General features: G+C 41.5%; 1 protein-coding gene across 1 annotated transcript; it reads left to right on the top strand.

Annotated features, from left to right (window-relative positions):
• Nucleotides 1-11,920: 11,920 nt before the first annotated feature.
• LOC311325243 (rano class II histocompatibility antigen, A beta chain-like) lies at nt 11,921-15,041 on the top strand (the record flags this gene model as incomplete). Its single annotated transcript, XM_084457911.1, has 5 exons — nt 11,921-11,976; nt 12,242-12,508; nt 13,819-14,100; nt 14,565-14,681; nt 15,016-15,041. Exons 1-5 carry the CDS (start codon nt 11,946-11,948, stop codon nt 15,039-15,041), a joined length of 723 nt encoding a protein of 240 aa, XP_084314037.1. The 5' UTR covers nt 11,921-11,945.
• Between the last annotated feature and the right edge of the window lie 6,766 nt (nt 15,042-21,807).

Here is a 21,807-nt window from a genome sequence, read left to right as displayed (position 1 = left end):
ATTCATTCATTCACACAAACAGATTATATATAAACCTCTTTCTCTTCCTCTCTCTCTCTCTCTCGCTAGTGTTGAATTCAACCATGAATGCACAGAGAGAACCACAACATGGCCATTCAAAATCCCCAAAAAGACAGATTACTAAATCTACTACATGAATTGCAAAACACTATAACATAAAGTAATTGTGAGTAAAATAAATGATTGGCTTTATATTATACAAAATAAAAATAAAAAGTATTACAATAGGACCGACTGGCTTTAAAAAAAATGTTGAGCATGTTTCTAATAGTGGCTCAAAGTGATGGGTAAAGAGTTCAGCCATATCATTCATGTTTCACTTATACTTCTTATCCTTTTCCTACCCCGACCCTACCCCTGACCCCTGCCTCTATCTGGGCCCAGGCACATTCACGCACACACAGACACACACCAGTGTTTGCCATGTCTCTCCTATGATGTTATTAGCCTCTCTTACTCTGAAAATGTAATTTATTGCTTTATAAATGTTCTAAGCCGGTAGACAAACATACTCCAGGAGCTTGCTCGATCGCCTTGTTGAGAGGGGTCAGGGAAGAATTTTTACAGCTCACTTATCTGGCCCCCGGGTGATTACTGTTTTTTTGCTTCCCTCTGGAATATGTAGGGGTGGGACGTCTGCCCACCTCCCTTGTTCTCTGTAAAGCGCATTGTGTTGCCTCTGGGTATGAAATGCGCTATACAAATAAAGCTTTGATTGATTGATTGATTGACTTCTCTGTGTGCAATATAATCATGTCTTCAGTTTTTAATTGTGTGGTGTCCATGGTCACCATGTTGGCAAGCGGTCATTTAATAAAACCACGCTAGGCAGGGAGTGTAGCATGCTTCACTTTTGGTTTAGTATCTTGTTCAGCACTCTGTGAAAAAACCTGTGAAACACTGTGAAAATGATGTATGATTGACTGTTTAAATAATGCAGGGATATAATTTGATACATTTACAGTATGATTGACGGTTTGAATGATTCAGGGAAATTATTTGATAGATTTATGATTGATCGTTTTAATGATTCAGGGATATTATTTGATAGATTTATGATTGATGGTTTGAATGATGCAGGGGTATCATTGTGTCCTGTGTAACGTGTGGGCTGACCTTTGATGAACTCTAACCTGTACGGTGAAGTGTCCTGGTTCAACAAACACACATAAATTCTATTTCATATACAGTATACTCACACACACACACACACACACACACACACGATAGGAGGAGTTGATGTAGCTCTCAGTTATATACAGCTTCTCTTAGTAACTGGTGATGAAAAGAGTCTGAAGCATTTCTATAACATCTGACAATATTCTTCTGTCCAAAGTCGCTCCATATTTTTATGGTTTCAATATTTATTCTATTTCTATTTCAACAGATGACATGGTAAGAACAACTCTCACATAAAATCTGCCATTGGCTGATGAGAGATTAGTGAAGTGAAAGTGGAGTTGTGGGACTTTCCAGACCTCATGTCTTTCAGTGGAGGGGAAGCTGGAGGTAAACACCCTGCTGTAGCAGCACTGACCGGCCCTGAGATGAGGAACAGGACAGACCACAGAACATGGAACAGACCTCTGTCATATCATCACACAGTACAGAAACTCACACCATGGTCCAGGTTGAAGAATAGAGAAATGAACATTCATAAATCTAAATATCAGTCATTTTGAAGACATACAGACAGATAAAGCCATGTTGTTTTTATTTAAATTCAACTCTCTTTCTTGACATGTTCAATGTTATTCATTCACTCAGGGGGTGGTTGGGTTTCTAAGTACAGTAGTGTTTGACCAGGTACGCATATTACCATCAGATGAAGAGTTTCCTGCACCTGAAGGCTGTTGTTATGCAGATGACTGTTTTAAACTGACTGTACAAATGACTGTAATATAAACTATAACTAGCCTACAGCTGGTTGGCTGATAAAGAAGGTTGGACACATGGCCAGAATTTAAAGACTTCCTGTAGGTTAGAGGGTAGGTACTTTGCCACAGTCATTGTTGTTTTCAGGGAGGGGGGGGGGCCTTTGAAATAATTCATCAAATGATTCAGAAAAAAGACTTAAGGATTTTTGGTTTATCTCCTAAGACCCATTCTGAGCCAGGAAAAACCCTGCTTCTATATATATGCTCTTGTATATGAAATATCAGCTCATAAACATGAAACATATGCAAAAAATCAAAACAAAGTGTTAAAATTATTAAACAATCCATTATCTTGGGTCTTACATGAGGCTTCTATGAGAACTACTTGAGAGTCTTTGTCTTCATACAGCCATTTTCAATGGGGGGCCAAAAACACCTCCAGTTGTTATATAGGTACAAATATGTTGTTTTAGGTCAGCTTCAGGTTTCTACAGTACTTTCTCTTTGCTGCTTGACTCCTCTGGACACTCTGCTGGTCAGCATTCCTTGGTTTTGGTGTTGGGTAAAGAGTTCAGCCATATCATTCATGTTTCACTTCTACTTCTCTGTGTAGAATCAGGTCTTCAGTGTTTAATTGTAAATACGTGGTGGTTCTAGCGTCTCAGACGTGGTGGTTCTAGTGTCTCAGACGTGGTGGTTCTAGTGTCTCAGACGTGGTGGTTCTAGCGTCTCAGACGTGGTGGTTCTAGTGTCTCAGACGTGGTGGTTCTAGTGTCTCATACGTTTGTAAACTGACATCCTCTCCTCCTGCCCCTGTGTTCCTGGGGCTCGTAGTTCTTCTGGGATTTGTAGTTCTGCAGGTGATATGGCTGCAGGCACACACAGAACCTATGGGAGAATCAAGTCCTTTAACAAAATATGAACAATATATAATTCACCAGGGATTCATGACCACGCAATGGGCAAGGTTGTTTAACAGAAAACACACCTCTGTATTCGCTTGAGATTCTCCTCCATCTCCTGATTAGCTAGCTCCACCAGGAAGTGGATGTAATCAGTGTGCGAAATACCCGTCAATATTCGGGGGGGTCCCCATCTCACGTGTGTTGCGCAATACCGGTCGAAAATGTCTTTCTCAATATGCAGTAGGCCTATAACATTACAATATTTCATGGATGCAAGCCAAGACAATCAGTCTATAGCCTACGTGACAGCACACACACACACACACACACACACACACACACACACACAAACACACACACACACGTCACCAGGGCTCAGTGCTAGGCTGGGCCAATGAACTGCAATGGGGGGCACAATTATTACTAACTATTTTTGATAATCCGATATGCTATAGTATTCATAATGCAACCCTGACATGCATAGGAGGTTGCACTGGCTAAAGTTATTTTATAACAAGGAGAGGCCAAGTTGTGCATTACAATGCTGACACGACAACAATTGGCACCAATCCGGCGCACTTCCAAGAGTGAGTTTCTAGTAGAGTGAACCGCTGGGAATGCCTTCGGAATGCTGCACCATACATTCCTGTGGCACATTCTTGCCCAAGGGCACACACGTCAGCCAATCACACGTTAGCCAATCACACGTCAGCCAATCACACGTCAGCCAATCACACGTTAGCCATTCACACGTCAGCCAATCACACGTCAGCCAATCACACGTTAGCCAATCACACGTCAGCCAATCACACGTCAGCCAATCACACGTCAGCCAATCACACGTTAGCCATTCACACGTCAGCCAATTACACGTCAGCCTAATCACACGTCAGCCAATCACACGTCAGCCAATCACTCGTCAGCCAATCACACGTCAGCCAATCACACGTCAGCCACACAAGAGCTTGAGACACACGGCAGGTCTACAGGTTCATCATGAAACCTTCACACACACTCTTTCACACACACACACACACACACACACACACACACACACACACACAGAATTTTTTTTTAAACAATCCATTATCTTGGGTCTTACATGAGGCTTCTATGAGAACTACTTGAGAGTCTGTGTCTTCATACAGCCATTTTCAATGTGGGGCCAGAAACGCCTCCAGTTGTTATATAGGTACAAATATGTTGTTTTAGGTCAGCTTCAGGTTTCTACAGTACTTTCTCTTTGCTGCTTGACTCCTCTGGACACTCTGCTTGTCAGCATTCCTTGGTTTTGGTGTTGGGTAAAGAGTCCAGCCATATCATTCATGATTCACTTCTACTTCTCTGTGTAGAATCAGGTCTTCAGTGTTTAATTGTGTGGTGGGTTTTCACCATGTTGGCAAGTGGTAATTTGACACAAACGACGCTAGGCAGGGAGTGTAGCATGCTTCACTTTGGGTTTAGTATTTTGTTTAGCACTCTGTAAAAAAACAACTGTGAAACGCTGTGAAGATTATTCATGATTGACTGTTTGAATGATGCAGGGGTATCATTTATCATTTGATTGGTTTATGATTGACTGTTTGAATGATACAGGGGTAATATATATGGCTCAACTTTGATGACCTCTGACCTGTATGGTACAGGGTCCTGGCCCAACAAACACACAGAAATTATATATATATATAACCATCCTTTGTCCCATTGTCCCTGCAAGAATTACCGCCTTTTCTCATGTCACGTGTCTGTATTCTCGACCACTGTTGATGATGCCTGCCATTTAATATGACGTGTACAATGGTTTAGCCAATCACATCCCTGGAAGCGTCATACCTGTGTATTGCTTGAATATAAGGCCGCGCAAGACAAGACTGCGGCACTTCTGTTGGATGAACCACTCACGTGCGTTTCCTCTGAAGTCCTTGTGCTCGTATGTTTTCTCAATAAACCAGACTTAACCTCTTTGAGCGAATCTTGGCAAATCCTTTTTGACTAGATCAGTTAAAAAATCTTCTACAACACACACACGCACACATGCACACACACAGACACATGCATGCACACACACACACACACACACAACCACACACACACACACACACACACACACACACACTAAGAGCAGTTGATGTAGCTCTCAGTTATACTGTACACAGCTTCCCTTAGTAACTGGTGATGAAAACAGTCTGGAGCATTTCTATTGGTTCATTTTTATGGTTTTAATATTCAGGGATTCTCCAGACTGGTTTGTCTGGACAGATTGGTTTCCTTAGATTATCACCCCAGCAGTTTCTTAAAGACTTGCTGTAGGTCAGAGGAAAGCTACTTTGCCACAGTCATTGGCCGGGTTTCCCGATAAAGAACCTCCTTAAGGAACCCTTAAGACGTACTTTGGAGTTAAGTGTTAAGTTAAGTTAAGTGCTTCAAACGTGTTCAGGAAACCCGAACATTGTTGTTTCCAGGGGGTAAAACATTTGAAACAATTCATCAAATAATTCAGAAAAAAAAGGATGGCAGCGTGTTTCCAAACAGACATACAAACCTCCCTCTTTCAGTCTCTCTCTCTCTCTCTCTCTCTCTCTCTCTCAAATTCAAATAAGCTTTATTGGCACAATAGTTGAAAATAACCCACATTGCCAAAGCAGTACATAAAATCAACATTCAGAAAATCAACATTCAGATTATGTATGAATAAATAAATCAAAAGTGAGTGTGAGGGTGTGTTATCTCTGACAGTGAGGGGTCTGGGTTGCTGCGTGTTCAGCTCCCGTACCCAGACCCAGCCCTGCGGAGTGAGTATCAGTGATTATGTGATAGTAATTAGTTAGATAGTATAGTATACTAATATAGTATAAAAACATAACATAACATACGCAACAAAACATGAAGCTATATATCAACAATACAATCAAAAGCATTTAACAACAGTTCAATTTTTTTTTTAAATAACATGGGGATCTGGCAATATCCTTCAGATGTAATCACTCTGAGATGTTTGCTATACAGTAGAACTTGTTTCCCTTAATGTATGGCAACAGTCAACATATTTAGCAGCTAATAATGCACACTGACTTTTCTCTCCACATAAATATGTCAGTTTCTCGGGATCAGGGAGGTGAATAAACTCAGGATATATATTATTTATTTGATCAAAGAAAATCTCTCTTAAATGTTCATATTTCTCACATTATAATAAGAAGTGAGATTGTGTTTCAACATCTCCCTGATGACAAAGTGAACACAGCCTGGCCTCCTTGGGTAGCCAGTACTGCCTGCGGCGGCCTGGTTCTATGGCCAGACTGTGTCCCCTCAGTCTGGACCCTGGTTCTATGGCCAGGCTGTGTCCCCTCAGTCTGGACCCTGGTTCTATGGCCAGGCTGTCCCCCCTCAGTCTGGACCTGGTTCTATGGCCAGGCTGTGTCCCCTCAGTCTGGACCCTGGTTCTATGGCCAGGCTGTGTCCCCTCAGTCTGGACCCTGGTTCTATGGCCAGGCTGTGTCCCCTCAGTCTGGACCCTGGTTCTATGGCCAGGCTGTGTCCCCTCAGTCTGGACCCTGGTTCTATGGCCAGGCTGTGTCCGCTCAGTCTGGACCTGGTCAACGTTTTCCACAGTCTTCTATCAGTCACTGCAGTCAAGTATCCTGCTACCGTGATCTTGAGTTGTTGCAAGCAGGAAGAGAGGAACGCTCTTAACCAGGACTTCAAGAAAGGCTTGGCATGGAGTATAAGCTCTGGGCAGATAGAATCAGGCCCTGGGGCTTTCCCTGGCCTTACATGCTGGAGGGCAGCAGCAAACTCCTCTGGTGTGAATTCACCAGAGATGTTACCACCGCTAGGAGTTGTGTCCTTCCAGAGGTCAGACACTTCTTTAGCCACGAGACGTGACGATCCGCGGTCTTTGCCCTCAGGTGTCCCACTTTTCACAAATTGTGATGCGATTTTGTTTGCAAAGATGGGGCAGTGATGGGGGGAGTGTCTGGACCTACCAGTGAGGTTGTTAAGGATGCTCCATGCCTTGCGGCTGGAGTGTGAGAAGTCGATGGAGTTAATGGCCACCGGTTCGCTCGGGACGAGGTCCACGAGTTTAGGCATGGTTATCAGCGATGGTCGATGTTGGGACCACAGGAACTTTCCTAGCACGCGTCTATCAGGGAGCCGGTTATCAACGCCGACGCTCGCAAATGCCAAGTCAGGATTGGTCCCAGTTTTCCAGCGACCTGAGACAAAGCTGGCTGAGCCCTTGGGATCGTACAACAGGGCCAGGCTGTTGGCAGACTTTGCTTCGCTTACTGTGGTTAATCGCAGCTACTGACCATGAGAAGGTGTCTGCCTCGCCACGAATGAACTATTCATTCATTCATTCACACAAACAGATTATATATAAAGCTTCCCTCTCCCCATCTCTCTCTCTCTCTCTCTCTCTCTAGTGTTGAATTCAACCATGAATGCACAGAGAGAACCACAACATGGCCATTCAAAATCCCCAAAAAGACGGATTACTAAATGTACTACATGAATTGCAAAACACTATAACATAAAGTAATTGTGAGTAAAATAAATTATTGGCTTAATATTATTTGATTTTTTAAAGTATTACAATCGGACCGACTGGCTTTAAAAAAAAATGTTGAGGATGTTTCTAATAGTGGCTCAAAGTGATCATGACAGCTGGCCATCAGTGAAATGTTGTGAAAATATTTACAATTCACAAATGTCACAAAAAATAACACGGTGAATACAGTAAATACATACCATAAAATTACTTTTGACCACTGGTATAGATATATTCTTGTATGTAAAATAACATCTCATAAACATGAAACAACAACAACAACATGTCCACTTCCCCAAAGTGTTAAAATGATTAAACAATTCATTGCCTTTTGGCTGACATGAGTTTTCTATGAGAACTACTTGACAGTCTGTGTCTTTATGCAGTCATTTTCAATGTGGGGCCAAAAACGCCTCCAGTTGTTGTATAGGTATAATATGTTGTTTAAGGTCAGCTTCAGGTTTCTACAGTACTTTCTCTTTGCTGCTTGACTCCTCTGGACACTCTGCTGGTCAGCATTCCTTGGTTTTGGTGTTGGGTAAAGAGTTCAGCCATATCATTCATGTTTCACTTCTCTGTGTGCAATATAATCATGTCTTCAGTTTTTAATTGTGTGGTGTCCATGGTCACCATGTTGGCAAGCGGTCATTTAATACAAACGACGCTAGGCAGGGAGTGTAGCATGCTTCACTTTTGGTTTAGTATCTTTTTGGGAAAGGCTGTGAAAATTATGTATGATTGACTGTTTAAATAATGCAGGGATATAATTTGATAGATTTATGATTGATGGTTTGAATGATTCAGGGATATTATTTGATAGATTTATGATTGATGGTTTGAATGATTCAGGGATATCATTTGATAGATTTATGATTGACGGTTTGAATGATGCAGGGGTATCATTGTGTCCTGTGTAACGTGTGGTCTGACCTTTGATGACCTCTAACCTGGACGGTGAAGTGTCCTGGTTCAACAAACACATAGAAATTATATTTCATATACAGTATACTAACACACATACACACACACACACACACAATAGGAGGAGTTGATGTAGCTCTCAGTTATATACAGCTTCTCTTAGTAACTGGTGATGCAAAGAGTCTGAAGCATTTCTATAACATCTGACGATATTCTTCTGTCCAAAGTCGCTCCATAGTTTTATGGTTTCAATATTTAGGGACTTCTCCAGACTGGTTTGTCTGGACAGGTTGGTTTCCGGGTACAAAAAATGAAATAATTCATCAAATAATTCAGAACCGAACACTAAAGGAATGCAGCTTGTTTCCAGGTTAGCTTCAGTGTGATGGATGTGAAAACATGTTGCTTTTTCTCTGCCAGCCGGCCTGCCTGTGTGTCTGTCTGTTTGTCTACCTGTAAAGTCTTCCTGCCTATATAGGAGCTGGATAAGTGGGTGGAGGGGCATTGAGGTGCACTTAAGCTGTAATGACCCCTAAGCCCAATAGGAGGTGCTACATATCCTCCTGCCCACCCCTTATGCCCCAGCCACAGTGCACACTTGTTCTGCTCCTGTGATCAGAATCACCTCACCTAGCAACAGATGACATGGTAAGAACAACTCTCACATAAAATCTGCCATTGGCTGATGAGAGATTAGTGAAGTGAAAGTGGAGATGTGGGACTTTCCAGACCTCATGTCTTTCAGTGGAGGGGAAGCTGGAGGTAAACACCCTGCTGTAGCAGCACTGACCGGCCCTGAGATGAGGAACAGGACAGACCACAGAACATGGAACAGACCTCTGTCATATCATCACACAGTACAGAAACTCACACCATGGTCCAGGTTGAAGAATAGAGAAATGAACATTTATAAATCTAAATATCAGTCATTTTGAAGAGATACAGACAGATAAAGCCAAGTTGTTTTTATTTAAATTCAACTCTTTCTGGCCATGTTCAATGTTATTCATTCACTCAGGGGGTGGTTGGGTTTCTAAGTACAGTAGTGTTTGACCAGGTACGCATATTACCATCAGATGAAGAGTTTCCTGCACCTGAAGGCTGTTGTTATGCAGATGACTGTTTTAAACTGACTGTACAAATGACTGTAATATAAACTATAACTAGCCTACAGCTGGTTGGCTGATAAAGAAGGTTGGACACATGGCCAGAATTTAAAGACTTCCTGTAGGTTAGAGGATAGGTACTTTGCCACAGTCATTGTTGTTTTCAGGGGGGAAAACATTAGACATAATTCATCAAATAATTCAGAGAAAAAGACTTAAAGGTGCGATAGGTAGTTTGCTTTTGGCTTTATTTGGTAAGATTGTCATAATATCCTTTCAGTTATCAGTAACAGAAGTGCTCTGAGAATAAACTTGGATCTCCGTGTTTACCGCTGCCTCTGTATTTTGGATTCAAAGAATGCACCGCGCCCAAATGTATTGACCAATCAGGGTCTCTATCTGGTCACACCTACCAGTCATGTTTGGAGGGAGGGATTACATCATGATTGACAGGAGGAACGGGCGTTTTTTTTTTTAAATGATTACCAATCCGAGGCCTTGTTGACATCAAACTACCTACCCCACCTTTAAGGATTTTTGGTTGAGCTCCACAAGTCATTTTTTCTGGGAAGGCGCGTCCTACTCTCCAATTGTCAAATAAAGATGTTTGTTTGCTGTATCATTTGATTGATTTATGATTGACCGTTTGAATGATACAGCCACATCATTTGATTGATTTATGATTGATTGTTTGAATGACTGCTGTGAGGCGACAGTACTAGGTACTGCGCCACCTGTTTGAATGATTGACTGTTTTGAATGAGGCAGGGGTATCATGTGATTGATTTATGATTGACTGAATGATACGGGTGTATCATTGTGTTCTGTGTAACGTGTAGGCTGACCTTTGATGCCCTCAGTACAGGTCCCAGCTAACCAAACACACGGAAATGATATTTTATATACTGTAACACTGTACACTGACACACGCACGCACAGACACACATCTTCTGGTAGCTCCAGAATACATGTTCATGATCAGCTTCCATACGCCCACATACCCTCCAGAATAGTGGTTGTATAGATAGAAGCCTTCCTCTAATCTTTGGAGCTCTAAAAAATCTGAAGATATTCTTCTGTCTTAAGTCGCTCCATAGTTTTATGGTTTCAATATTTAGGGACTTCTCCAGACTGGTTTGTCTGGACAGCCTGGTTTCTGTGAAACAGGATCAGTGAGATTCTCACCCCAACAGTTGATGTAAGTGGATAGGAACGTAGCCATAATCTTTCTTTGTTGTTGTTTTCAGGGGGTAGATTGATTCAATTATGCATTTTGTCAGTACATGAGTTATCATATTAATGTAAAAAGGTAAAATAATTAATTGAATAATTCCGTCATGCCACTTGTACATGATAGCCATTAGTCATCTAGTTCTACTATAACTGAAGCATATAATCAGCCACTTCCCTAATGGCATTATAGGCTTCATGTTATGTACTGTACACTTTCAAGTCCCCATCAATCTGATGATCATTATCTTCTTTTTACATAAAGACCTTTATGTGAGAGGCCTCTGACACCCCAACTCTATGTATTCTATCCCTGCGTTACCTGCTAAGTTCTCATCCACTGTGCATTTACACTACAAGCCTGAACAGCCATGTGAGCGTCTACCTAGATACAGATGATGAGGCTGGAAAAGACTCATCTGATTGGTCCAAGGGTCCTACACAAGAGACAAAAGAGAGAGAAAAGAAATGTTCAGTTCAGTGTATAATTCAAGTCTTCTCAGTTCTCCTCTCTGTGAAGAAATTACATCAACAATTACATGCTTTGCTTGATAAATAAAACATTTTGGGTGGAAATACATCATTGTCTTTCATCATAATGTCTCAGGTTTGTAGTTTTCAGACAGAAACACTTCTCCAGATGCAAATGTTTTCAGAGCTTGCTCTTCAACATCAGTCGCTCCCATATTGTAAACATGAATCATTTTCCCGGTATCTCATTTGATCCCAAGCACACGGTCCATAAGCAGAAACACACATTGTGGCATAGGCATGGCACGGATCAGCTCAGACCTTGTTTTGCTGAGGAAACCTTGCACGAATGGCCAAAATGGCTACTCAGGATATTGTTGATTTGGATCTAATTGGTTAATTGAGTTTTAAGTGGTCAGTTGATACCTGTGCTATTCCTTGTGCTGCCCTATAAAGAGATATGTCTGTCTGTTGCTGTAACACTGTCAATATGGTTGGCATGGCTGAATTTAGGAGAACTGAGTGTGACAGCCTGAAGAGCCAAACATGAGTAAACAACGCTCTAACTCAATACAAAGTAAAACTGAATTAAATGTTTGTCAATGTTTAAAAACAATGCTGTATTTATGTAAATGACTGTGTTCTGATTGAGAATGAACTGTTAGTGACCGACCATACAGTAATAATGAACGTACATTGTTTGACCTCTGCCTAGCAACATGTGACATGTGTTTTTCTGAAGCAGAGATTGGTTTGTTTGGTTAAGAGTCAGTTTATTATCTGAGTGCTCTGCTCTCTTTCATCTAGTTGAGAAGTTGAACGCTGGAGGAACATGTCCTTGTCAACTGTGTTTTCCATTTGCATGGCTGTGGTTCTGTCCACGCAAAAAGCAGGTAGGCTACATTATCATAAACTACACACCGTGAGTCTGTATAATACAGTCTGTATAAAGTCTATGGTATTACCAGGGATAATTAGTTTTCCATCAATGAACTAATGGCAGTGATCTTATTGTTGCATATTGTTTCATATAACATTTGTATTAAATGTTTCTGAATTGTTCTTTGACATGATTATCATGAATTATGAGGAAATAAAGTGTGTAATGAATTCAAATGAAAACTGTAATTATGCATTATTTGTTCTTCAATATTTCAGGTGGATATGAGCTGTACAGGGTGATACACTGCTTATACTCTACAGAGCAACCGCATGAGCTCATAGACTCTAATATTTATAATAAGATTGAGTTCTTGAGGTTCAACAGCACTAAGGGCAGGTTTGAGGGATACACTGACTATGGTCTGTATAATGCTAAGATCTGGAATGATAATCCTGCTTACCTGGCTCGTTGGCGAGGGGAGCTGGAGCGTGTCTGCAAGCCCAACGCTGAGCTCCGCCTCCCTCACGTACTGGAGAAGACAGGTGAGCTGCCCTCCTCACCACAACAACATCACATCTCTCACTCACCAGATGATACGACACCTCTTTCATCTGTTCACTACAAAACCTGTAATGAAGCTTCTGGTGGATATGTTACGGTCAATGTGAGAAAACGGGGATGTGAGCTTTTCCCGGTTATTGCGCACATCCCCGACCTCGCGGGGAATGTAGGAGGAACATGTGCGTTTCTCACATCTCCCGGGTAATGTGCACATTCCCCCACCTTGAGGGAGATGTGAGGAATTGGTTAGTATTCCTCACATCTCCCACAAGGTCGGGGATTGTGCACATTAACCGAGAAATGCTTACAATTCCCGACCTTGCAGTAAATCTAGGAAAGTCCAACCGCATGCAAAACCTCTGCGCAGCCGGTGGGAGAGGGCTCGTGCGCTTAGAGAGTTTAAAGACCAATAATAGAGTAGACATATTAAAGACCAATAATAGAGTAGACATATTAAAGACCAATAATAGAGTAGACATATTAAAGATCAATAATAGAGTAGACATATTAAAGATCAATAATAGAGTAGACATATTAAAGATCAATAATAGAGTAGACATATTAAAGATCAATAATAGAGTAGACATATTAAAGACCTATAATAGAGTAGACATATTAAAGATCAATAATAGAGTAGACATATTAAAGACCAATAATAGAGTAGACATATTAAAGATCAATAATAGAGTAGACATATTAAAGACCAATAATAGAGTAGACATATTAAAGATCAATAATAGAGTAGACATATTAAAGACCAATAATAGAGTAGACATATTAAAGACCAATAATAGAGTAGACATATTAAAGATCAATAATAGAGTAGACATATTAAAGACCAATAATAGAGTAGACATATTAAAGATCAATAATAGAGTAGACATATTAAATATCAATAATAGAGTAGACATATTAAAGACCAATAATAGAGTAGACATATTAAAGATCAATAATAGAGTAGACATATTAAAGACCAATAATAGAGTAGACATATTAAAGACCAATAATAGAGTAGACATATTAAAGACCAATAATAGAGTAGACATATTAAAGACCAATAATAGAGTAGACATATTAAAGACCAATAATAGAGTAGACATATTAAAGACCAATAATACAGTATATATAATAAAGACCAATAATACAGTACATATAATAAAGACCAATAATACAGTATATATAATAAAGACCAATAATAGAGTTAATTAATAGAGAACAGAACCCTGATCAATATGATATGAATGATAGTGTTATATGAACTAATGTGTTGCTGTTTTTCCTCCACTATCAGTGGAGCCCTCTGTCAAACTTCTCTCAGTGACCCCCTCTAGTGGCAGACACCCTGCCATGCTGGTGTGCAGCGCCTATGACTTCTACCCCAAAAAGATCAGAGTGACCTGGAAGAGGGATGGACAGGAAGTGACCTCAGACGTGATCTCCACTGAGGAGTCGGTCAACGGTGACTGGTACTACCAGTTCCACTCCCAACTGGAGTACACGCCCAGATCCGGGGAGAAGATCTCCTGCATGGTGGAGCACGCCAGCCTGGACAGACCCCTCGTGAAGCACTGGGGTGAGTTCACTGTCCAGCTGTTGTTAGGGTGTTGTCATGGTGTACTAGGGTGAGTTCACTGTCCAGCTGTTGTTAGGGTGTTGTCATTGTGTACTAGGGTGAGTTCACTGCTCAGCTGTTGTTTGGGTGTTGTCATGGTGTACTAGGGTGAGTTCACTGCTCAGCCGTTGTTAGGGTGTTGTCATGGTGTACTAGGGTGAGTTCACTGCTCAGCTGTTGTTAGGGTGTTGTCATGGTGTACTAGGGTGAGTTCACTGTTCAGCTGTTGTTAGGGTGTTGTCATGGTGTACTGGGGTGAGTTCAGGTGAGCAGGGTACGAGTGCTGTGTTGTGGCTGGGTACCTGAATGACCCTGACTGTGACTGTGTGTGCTAGCGTATGATAGATGGTGGTCTGTCAGAAGCTACATACAGGACAGCTACAGTGTCATCACATGCTAACAGAAGGGTCATTTCTCCTTGACAGACCCGTCCCTGCCTGAGTCTGAGAGGAATAAGATCGCCATCGGGGCGTCTGGGCTGGTGCTGGGACTGGTCTTTGCACTGGCTGGACTCATCTACTACCAGAAGAAGAAATCCAATGGTGAGTCATCAGCTGTGTGTAGAGAACATGTACAGTCTTCATAGTCATCTGTGTGTAGAGAACATGTACAGTCTTCATAGTCATCTGTGTGTAGAGAACATGTACAGTCTTCATAGTCATCCAGTCTTCACAGTCATCTGTGTGTTATGTACGCAGCACACTGTAAATAATCATGATGTAAGAAAGATTCACTTATACATTGAGAGATGTATTTTTCAAGAATACTGCTCCTGTGTTCAGTGGATGGTGGCAGCAATGTTGATTTATTTGTTGAAATATCACATAGTGATTGTGTCACCTCTGTCTCTTCACCCTCTCTGTGTTTATTTCACAGGGCGGATGCTGGTGCCTGCTAGCTAAGGTGAGACTCCTCTTGTCACAGAAAAGTTTCACCAACTACTACAACTGACTGTGCCTGATGGTCATTGTAACGGTTTTCTTTTATCTTCTCAGGTTTGCAGGTCTGTTTCTGAATCCACTGCTGAACTAGACCTGATATTAGAGCTTCCTTCTAACTAGAAATCTCAGTTTAACTGAAATAACGCTAAAATGCTTGAGCGTAATACAATATCTTTGCTCCAACCAATACTGTCTTAAGAAGGCCATACATACAGTATGTGTTATGAGTTTGTCTCTCTATATGCAACAAAAATATTCCCTTTAATACGCAAATAAGGCATTGTCCTGTGTGTTCTGAATCAATAATGCACTGTCCTGGGTGTCATTAATCAATAATGCACTGTCCTGGGTGTTATTAATCGAAAATGCACTGTCCTGGGTGTTATTAATCAATAATGCATTGTCCTGTGTGTTCTGAATCAATAATGCACTGTCCTGGGTGTTATTAATCAATAATGCACTGTCCTGGGTGTTATTAATCAAAATTGCACTGTCCTGGGTGTTATTAATCAATAATGCACTGTCCTGTGTGTTATTAATCAATAATGCACTGTCCTGGGTGTTATTAATCAATAATGCACTGTCCTGGGTGTTAATAATCAATAATGCACTGTCCTGGGTGTTATTAATCAACTGTACCAGGGTTATAAGATCCACATATCAATAATAGTCATGTATGAGAGTTGGAGTCATTTCCCTCTGGTTTCTAGTCTAAACTGGGTGTCTGTGGAGAAACAGCATTAGCAGGACAAGTGACTGGAGGACATCCTGAGTCTGACACCAAACATCACTGATAACTTCAGACACTCTTTGTGGCAGGTTAGAGGTCTGTACAAAGGCCTGTTTACTTGGTTCCTACAGGTCTTAACCTGTCTCTGCTAGAGGATAACCAGGCCAAGGTTTATCACACTGTATCCATCCTTTGCCAACAAATATGCATTATTGTAATGTTACAGTATATTCACCTTAAGTCAATAATCTACATGAGAATCCACTGTACTTGGGAGCTTCAGGACTGCTTCAACTTCAGGACAGGTCTTCAAACCTAACATATACTCCAGTATGAGAGTCCTTGTTGCACTAATGTATTGCTTTTTTTCACCATATATTAACTAATGATTAACATACAGTCAAGTGTTGGTAAATGTATGATAATGATAATCTAATGTTGGCATTCAGAGGGGAGTAAACTACTGTTCAGGAGAATAAGTCAGTTGTATTCTTTGTTTTCATTTGTTTGTGAGATATAGCAGTGTTATCAGCTAAAGCTTGCCTTGTGTCTAATGTTAGAGCCAGTCAACTATTACAGTACGCAGAGGTCTGTTTAGATGAACTATTACACTTCAGTTGGTGTCTGTTTAAATTGACTAGGCTATTACAGTACGGTTGGTGTCTGTTTAAATGAACTAGGCTATTACAGTACGGTTGGTGTCTGTTTAAATGAACTAGGCTATTACAGTACGGTTGGTGTCTGTTAAAATGAACTAGGCTATTACAGTACGGTTGGTGTCTGTTTAAATGAACTAGGCTATTACTGTACGGTTGGTGTCTGTTTAAATGAACTAGGCTATTACAGTACGGCTGGTGTCTGTTTAAATGAACTAGGCTATTACAGTACGGTTGTAGTCTGTTTAAATGAACTAGGCTATTACAGTACGGTTGGTGTCTGTTTAAATTGACTAGGCTATTACAGTACGGTTGGTGTCTGTTTAAATGAACTAGGCTATTACAGTACGGTTGGTGTCTGTTTAAATGAACTAGGCTATTACAGTACGGTTGGTGTCTGTTTAAATGAACAGTGCGGTTGTAGTCTGTTTAAATGAACTAGGCTATTACAGTACGGTTGGTGTCTGTTTAAATGAACTAGGCTATTACAGTACGGTTGGTGTCTGTTTTAATGAACTAGGCTATTACAGTACGGTTGGAGTCTGTTTAAATGAACTAGGCTATTACAGTACGGTTGGTGTCTGTTTAAACGTGGTGGTGGTTTCAGGTTCTGTTATTGGACTATAACATTAGCTTAATGATTGATACAAAATGTCTTTCTCTTATAATTCTTTTACCTCTTGCTTAGCGTGTGCACAATCTACTGTAGGAGCTAACAGAAGAACATCTTACCTGTTTGATGTAGAATGTGACTAATAAAGAACATGTCACTACTCGTTGTGTCTTGTCACTACAAGAGGACTTTGTGATAACATTGTGCCACTTTTGACCTCAATATTACTATTAGTAGTGTGATGCCCGCAAAAGTTTGGACCACATGTCAGGACCAAAATTAATTTACTACCTGATATAAGAAACATATTCATAGAAATTTCTGCACTGTAAGTCAAGTCACAATTATGTTTGGTTTCTGTGATTTATTGCGCAAGACAAGCCAATTAAGCTAATTAGCAAAGCTAATTTCTTACAGTGTATAGTTTTCGAAAACTGAGGTAATCCATATGGCCGCCAGAAGGCGTGTTCATAGGCGGAACATATATTCCCTAACTTGCTATTTCCTGTCCTTTTAGTATTACTCATGCACACTTCCGGCTTAAACTAGCCAACTCATTGATCTGGAGCGGGAAGTATAATTGTTATTGATAAATGCTCTATGTGTTATCTAGACAATTATGGCTGTAAGCCAGCGCACCTAGACAAGAGGCAGTGTTTTTTTGTGCATGGATGTAAGCCAGCGCACCTTGAATAGCGTTTGTCCGGTTATCACTCCCTCCCTCCCTCCCTCCCTCCCTCCCTCCCTCCCTCCGATCAATGTTGACCTACATTTCTCTGTTGTCACCACAAGAGGCAGTAGTCCCAGCACACCAAAATAAAGAAGGACACAAAAATCAACCTGCCGATCTCCACTGCACAAGTAGAGTAGTGGTGAGAGCATAGGACTCCCACCCAGGAGACGAGGGTTCAAGGCCCCAGTGGGGATGACTTTATGGGACTATACCCCAAACATCCACATGTTCATCCTTTCCCTCCAACCTTTACCCCTTGCCTTATAGGTCAGATCCTGTCCCAACCCACACTAGGGACTGGAAGGACACCAAAACCAACCCGTCGATCTCTGTAGAGTAGTGGTGAGAGCATTGGACTCCCAACCAGGAGACCAGGGTTCAAGGCCCCAGTGGGGATGACTTTATGGGACTATACCCCAAACCTCCACATGTTCATCCTTTCACTCCAATATTTGTATCCCTTACCTTGTCCAGAAACAGAAGTTGAACCAATTGCAGCAAAATAGCTAACATTACACGTACCTGCTTTATCCACTGACCGCTACCATTAATGTTATGGAAGCTGCTGCTAGTTGTTGTGAGCTCATGAGCTCACTGTCTATCCTGCTCTTATTGTGCTGAATTAGAATTGGAAGCATTGGAACTGATGTGGCCAAGCAACAAGACCTATCTTAATCTATCAGACATTATTTAATGTCATTTCAATTCACAGCTATTTCAGTGGCGTGACTAGCTTCTGTCCTACCAGTCCTGAACAGAAACAAGCCAGCCACACACATAAGCCAGGCTGGACCTGGCCTGGTTTGGACTTCATGAATGGGACATGGAATCAACTGTCACTCAAAAATAGTTGTTTACACAAAGTTCTATTGATTATATTAGATTCAACATTGCACCGTAGCCTACTGGAACATCCAGAAGCTGTTAGGCTAGCAATGAAATGCAGTTAACATCGTGAATAGCATTTTTTTTCTGAAATGCGTGTCATTAGAATCCAATGACATGTTCCTTTGCATCTACTTTAAACTAAACGATTCCACGGATTTTACAAATTTTGAATGTTTATTTACGAAGATATTGGGCTTCTTTTTTTTCACGGCACCGGCAGCTATGTTTCATATCACTGCCTCGGTTCACAAAGCATTATGTGAGTTTGCATCTACCCTCGGTTTCAAGTCAGCATCTAGAAACCCTCGTATTGGAGGGCTGTTTGAACGTCCACTAGCCCTCTATATGCCGCCTAGCCCTAGAAGCTAAAAGGAATGGGACACACTACCCTACGCGTGAACGCACAAAATGTAGGGGTAGGGCCAAGGGCTAGGGCTAAGGGGGGTATTGAGATTGGGCCTAAACTAGAGGGCCAGGAGTGGAGAGGGACTGGAGTGACGTGGGATTAGTGAGGGACTGGTGTCTAGAACTAGGGCTGGGAGGAATCAAACCAACATGGAAGACAAGACAACGAACACAAGACCAAAAACACAAGGAGGCAGAACCAAACCTGCTGACAACGTGATCAAAGTGTACAAAAGTCTCTGGGGGAGTGCAGGGACAGTCACTGGGAGGGGAGGTGCTCAGGGACAGTCACTGGGAGGGGAGGTGCTCAGGGACAGTCACTGGGAGGGGAGGTGCTCAGGGACAGTCACTGGGAGGGGAGGAGCTCAGGGACAGTCACTGGGAGGGGAGGAGCTCAGGGACAGTCACTGGGAGGGGAGGAGCTCAGGGACAGTCACTGGGAGGGGAGGTGCCCAGGGGGGGGGGGGGCACAGGGGGTGAGAAGGGCGAGCCGGGGATCCGGGGCAGGGGCGAGGGTCTGGACCCAGAACAGGCAGAGTGGACCAGGGGTCCGGGACAGGGATGAGCAGAATGAACCAGGGGTCAGGGATGAGCAGAATGAACCAGGGGTCAGGGATGAGCAGAATGAACCAGGGGTCAGGGACAGGGATGAGCAGAATGAACCAGGGGTCAGGGGCAGGGATGAGCAGAATGAACCAGGGGTCAGGGACAGGGATGAGCAGAATGAACCAGGGGTCAGGGGCAGGGATGAGCAGAATGAACCAGGGGTCAGGGGCAGGGATGAGCAGAATGAACCAGGGGTCAGGGACAGGGGCGAGGGTCCAGACTGGGAACAGGGGGCGAGCCGGGGCGGACCGGGCCCGAACCATAACACAGTGCCTAGTAAATAATGAATGGATCTACCAATCACAGGGATTCTAACACATTCTATTTCATTACAATATTCATTAAAATATTCAGAACTAATATTAGAAACATTCTAAAGAAATATAAAACAAGTAAAGAACATCCACAACAATTTCAACAAAAGCTCTTGTTTTGGATTGTATCTAAACCCCCAGTGTTCCCAAATGTCTTACTGTTGTTATTGAAAAAGTAGTGTGAGCATCATGGGTGTTTTGAAGGGTAATGTAAACAGTTGTTTGTAGTTTAGTTGAAACATCAGTTGATCAGAAGACAGGTTTGTATTGGTGTCTGAAATGAAACAAACAGAAAGGAGGGCTTTGTTAATAAAAAAATAATGTCTCACACTTTACAATAAGGGTCACAAAAAACATGAGTTAACTGTTAACTAACGCTTATTTAGGGTTAGGTTAGGTTACTTATGTTAATGAATACCTTAGTTAGGGTTAGGGTTAGGTGAGTTAACCTTAGTTTACATAAATAACATTAGTAAATGGTTAATAGAGACATTAGTTAACTGTTACTTAATGCCTAATAATGCATTAACTAATGCTTATTAATGTACCCTTATTGTAAAGTGTTACCAAATAATCTATTGTGGTGTATGAGTGATGAACATGAGAAAAGAATGAAAATTCCTTGGCCCTTGGGTAAAGAAATCTCCATGGATCTACACATCCAGTCGGACTCATATATGCTGTTATACAACGGTAAGTTCTGGTTCTTGATTCTGATTGGCTGGAAGCCGTGTTAAAATACTTTGTAACACACACCTGGGACCGCATATCATTCCATTTCCAGTATTAATGCGCCTCCCATTTGATCCAATGCATTGTAGTTGTTGTTGTTGCTTGGCAACCCTTTTGTTAGGGGAACTATTTTGCCCGGCGGAATTGAGGGAATGATGCTTCGTTTTGAATAAATGTAAATATTTTACATTGCTGTGTGTTTAATTTACACTAATAGCTGTAGTAACCGTTGTATAAAAGCAATAAACCACTCAAGGCCGTGTGTTTTAGTGATTTTATAACAGCTAGGGGGGTTTTAGGGTTAGGGTTAGGGTTAACTCTCTCCTCTCCGCTTCGCGTCGTGCCTAACCATGCCCCCTAGCTGTTATAAAATCACTATAACACACGGCCTCTCGTGGTTTATTGCTTAAATATAGCCTTGGGCATTTTTGAGGGGGGCATTTTTTGGATTGGAATGGTCCAATTCCGGGTTCATCATACAATTCAAGTCTCTCCCAAAAATTCAGTGGTGAGAGTTGAGTGTGGGGAATGAAGAGCAGAGCTTGGTTATAAATGTGGCATCGTCCCAATTGGGGGCGTAGACGTTGACCAGAATTAGACATTTGAGACAGAGAGCCGGTTACAATAATGTAACGACCCTGTGGGTCAGAGATGATATCGGCGGGGGGGATTAAAAAAAATAATAATTGTGGATTATTATAGCAACACATCTGGATTTCATATTTAAACTTGAGTGATTTTTTGGTGGATTATTATAGCAACACATCTGGATTACATATTTAAACTTGAGTGATTTTTTGGTGGATTATTATAGCAACACATCTGGATTTCATATTTAAACTTGAGTGATTTTTTGGTGGATTATTATAGCAACACATCTGGATTTCATATTTAAACTTGAGTGATTTTTTGGTGGATTCTTATAGCAACACATCTGGATTTCATATTTAAACTTGAGTGATTATTTGGTGGATTATTATAGCAACACATCTGGATTTCATATTTAAATTTGAGTGATTATTTGGTGGATTATTATAGCAACACATCTGG

Source organism: Borostomias antarcticus (assembly GCF_949987555.1).
Source record: "Borostomias antarcticus genome assembly, chromosome: 24".
Classification (NCBI taxonomy): Eukaryota; Metazoa; Chordata; class Actinopteri; order Stomiiformes; family Stomiidae; genus Borostomias; species Borostomias antarcticus.
The sequence above is the reverse complement of the archived record's forward strand: the minus strand, read 5'-3'. Positions and strand labels throughout refer to the sequence as shown.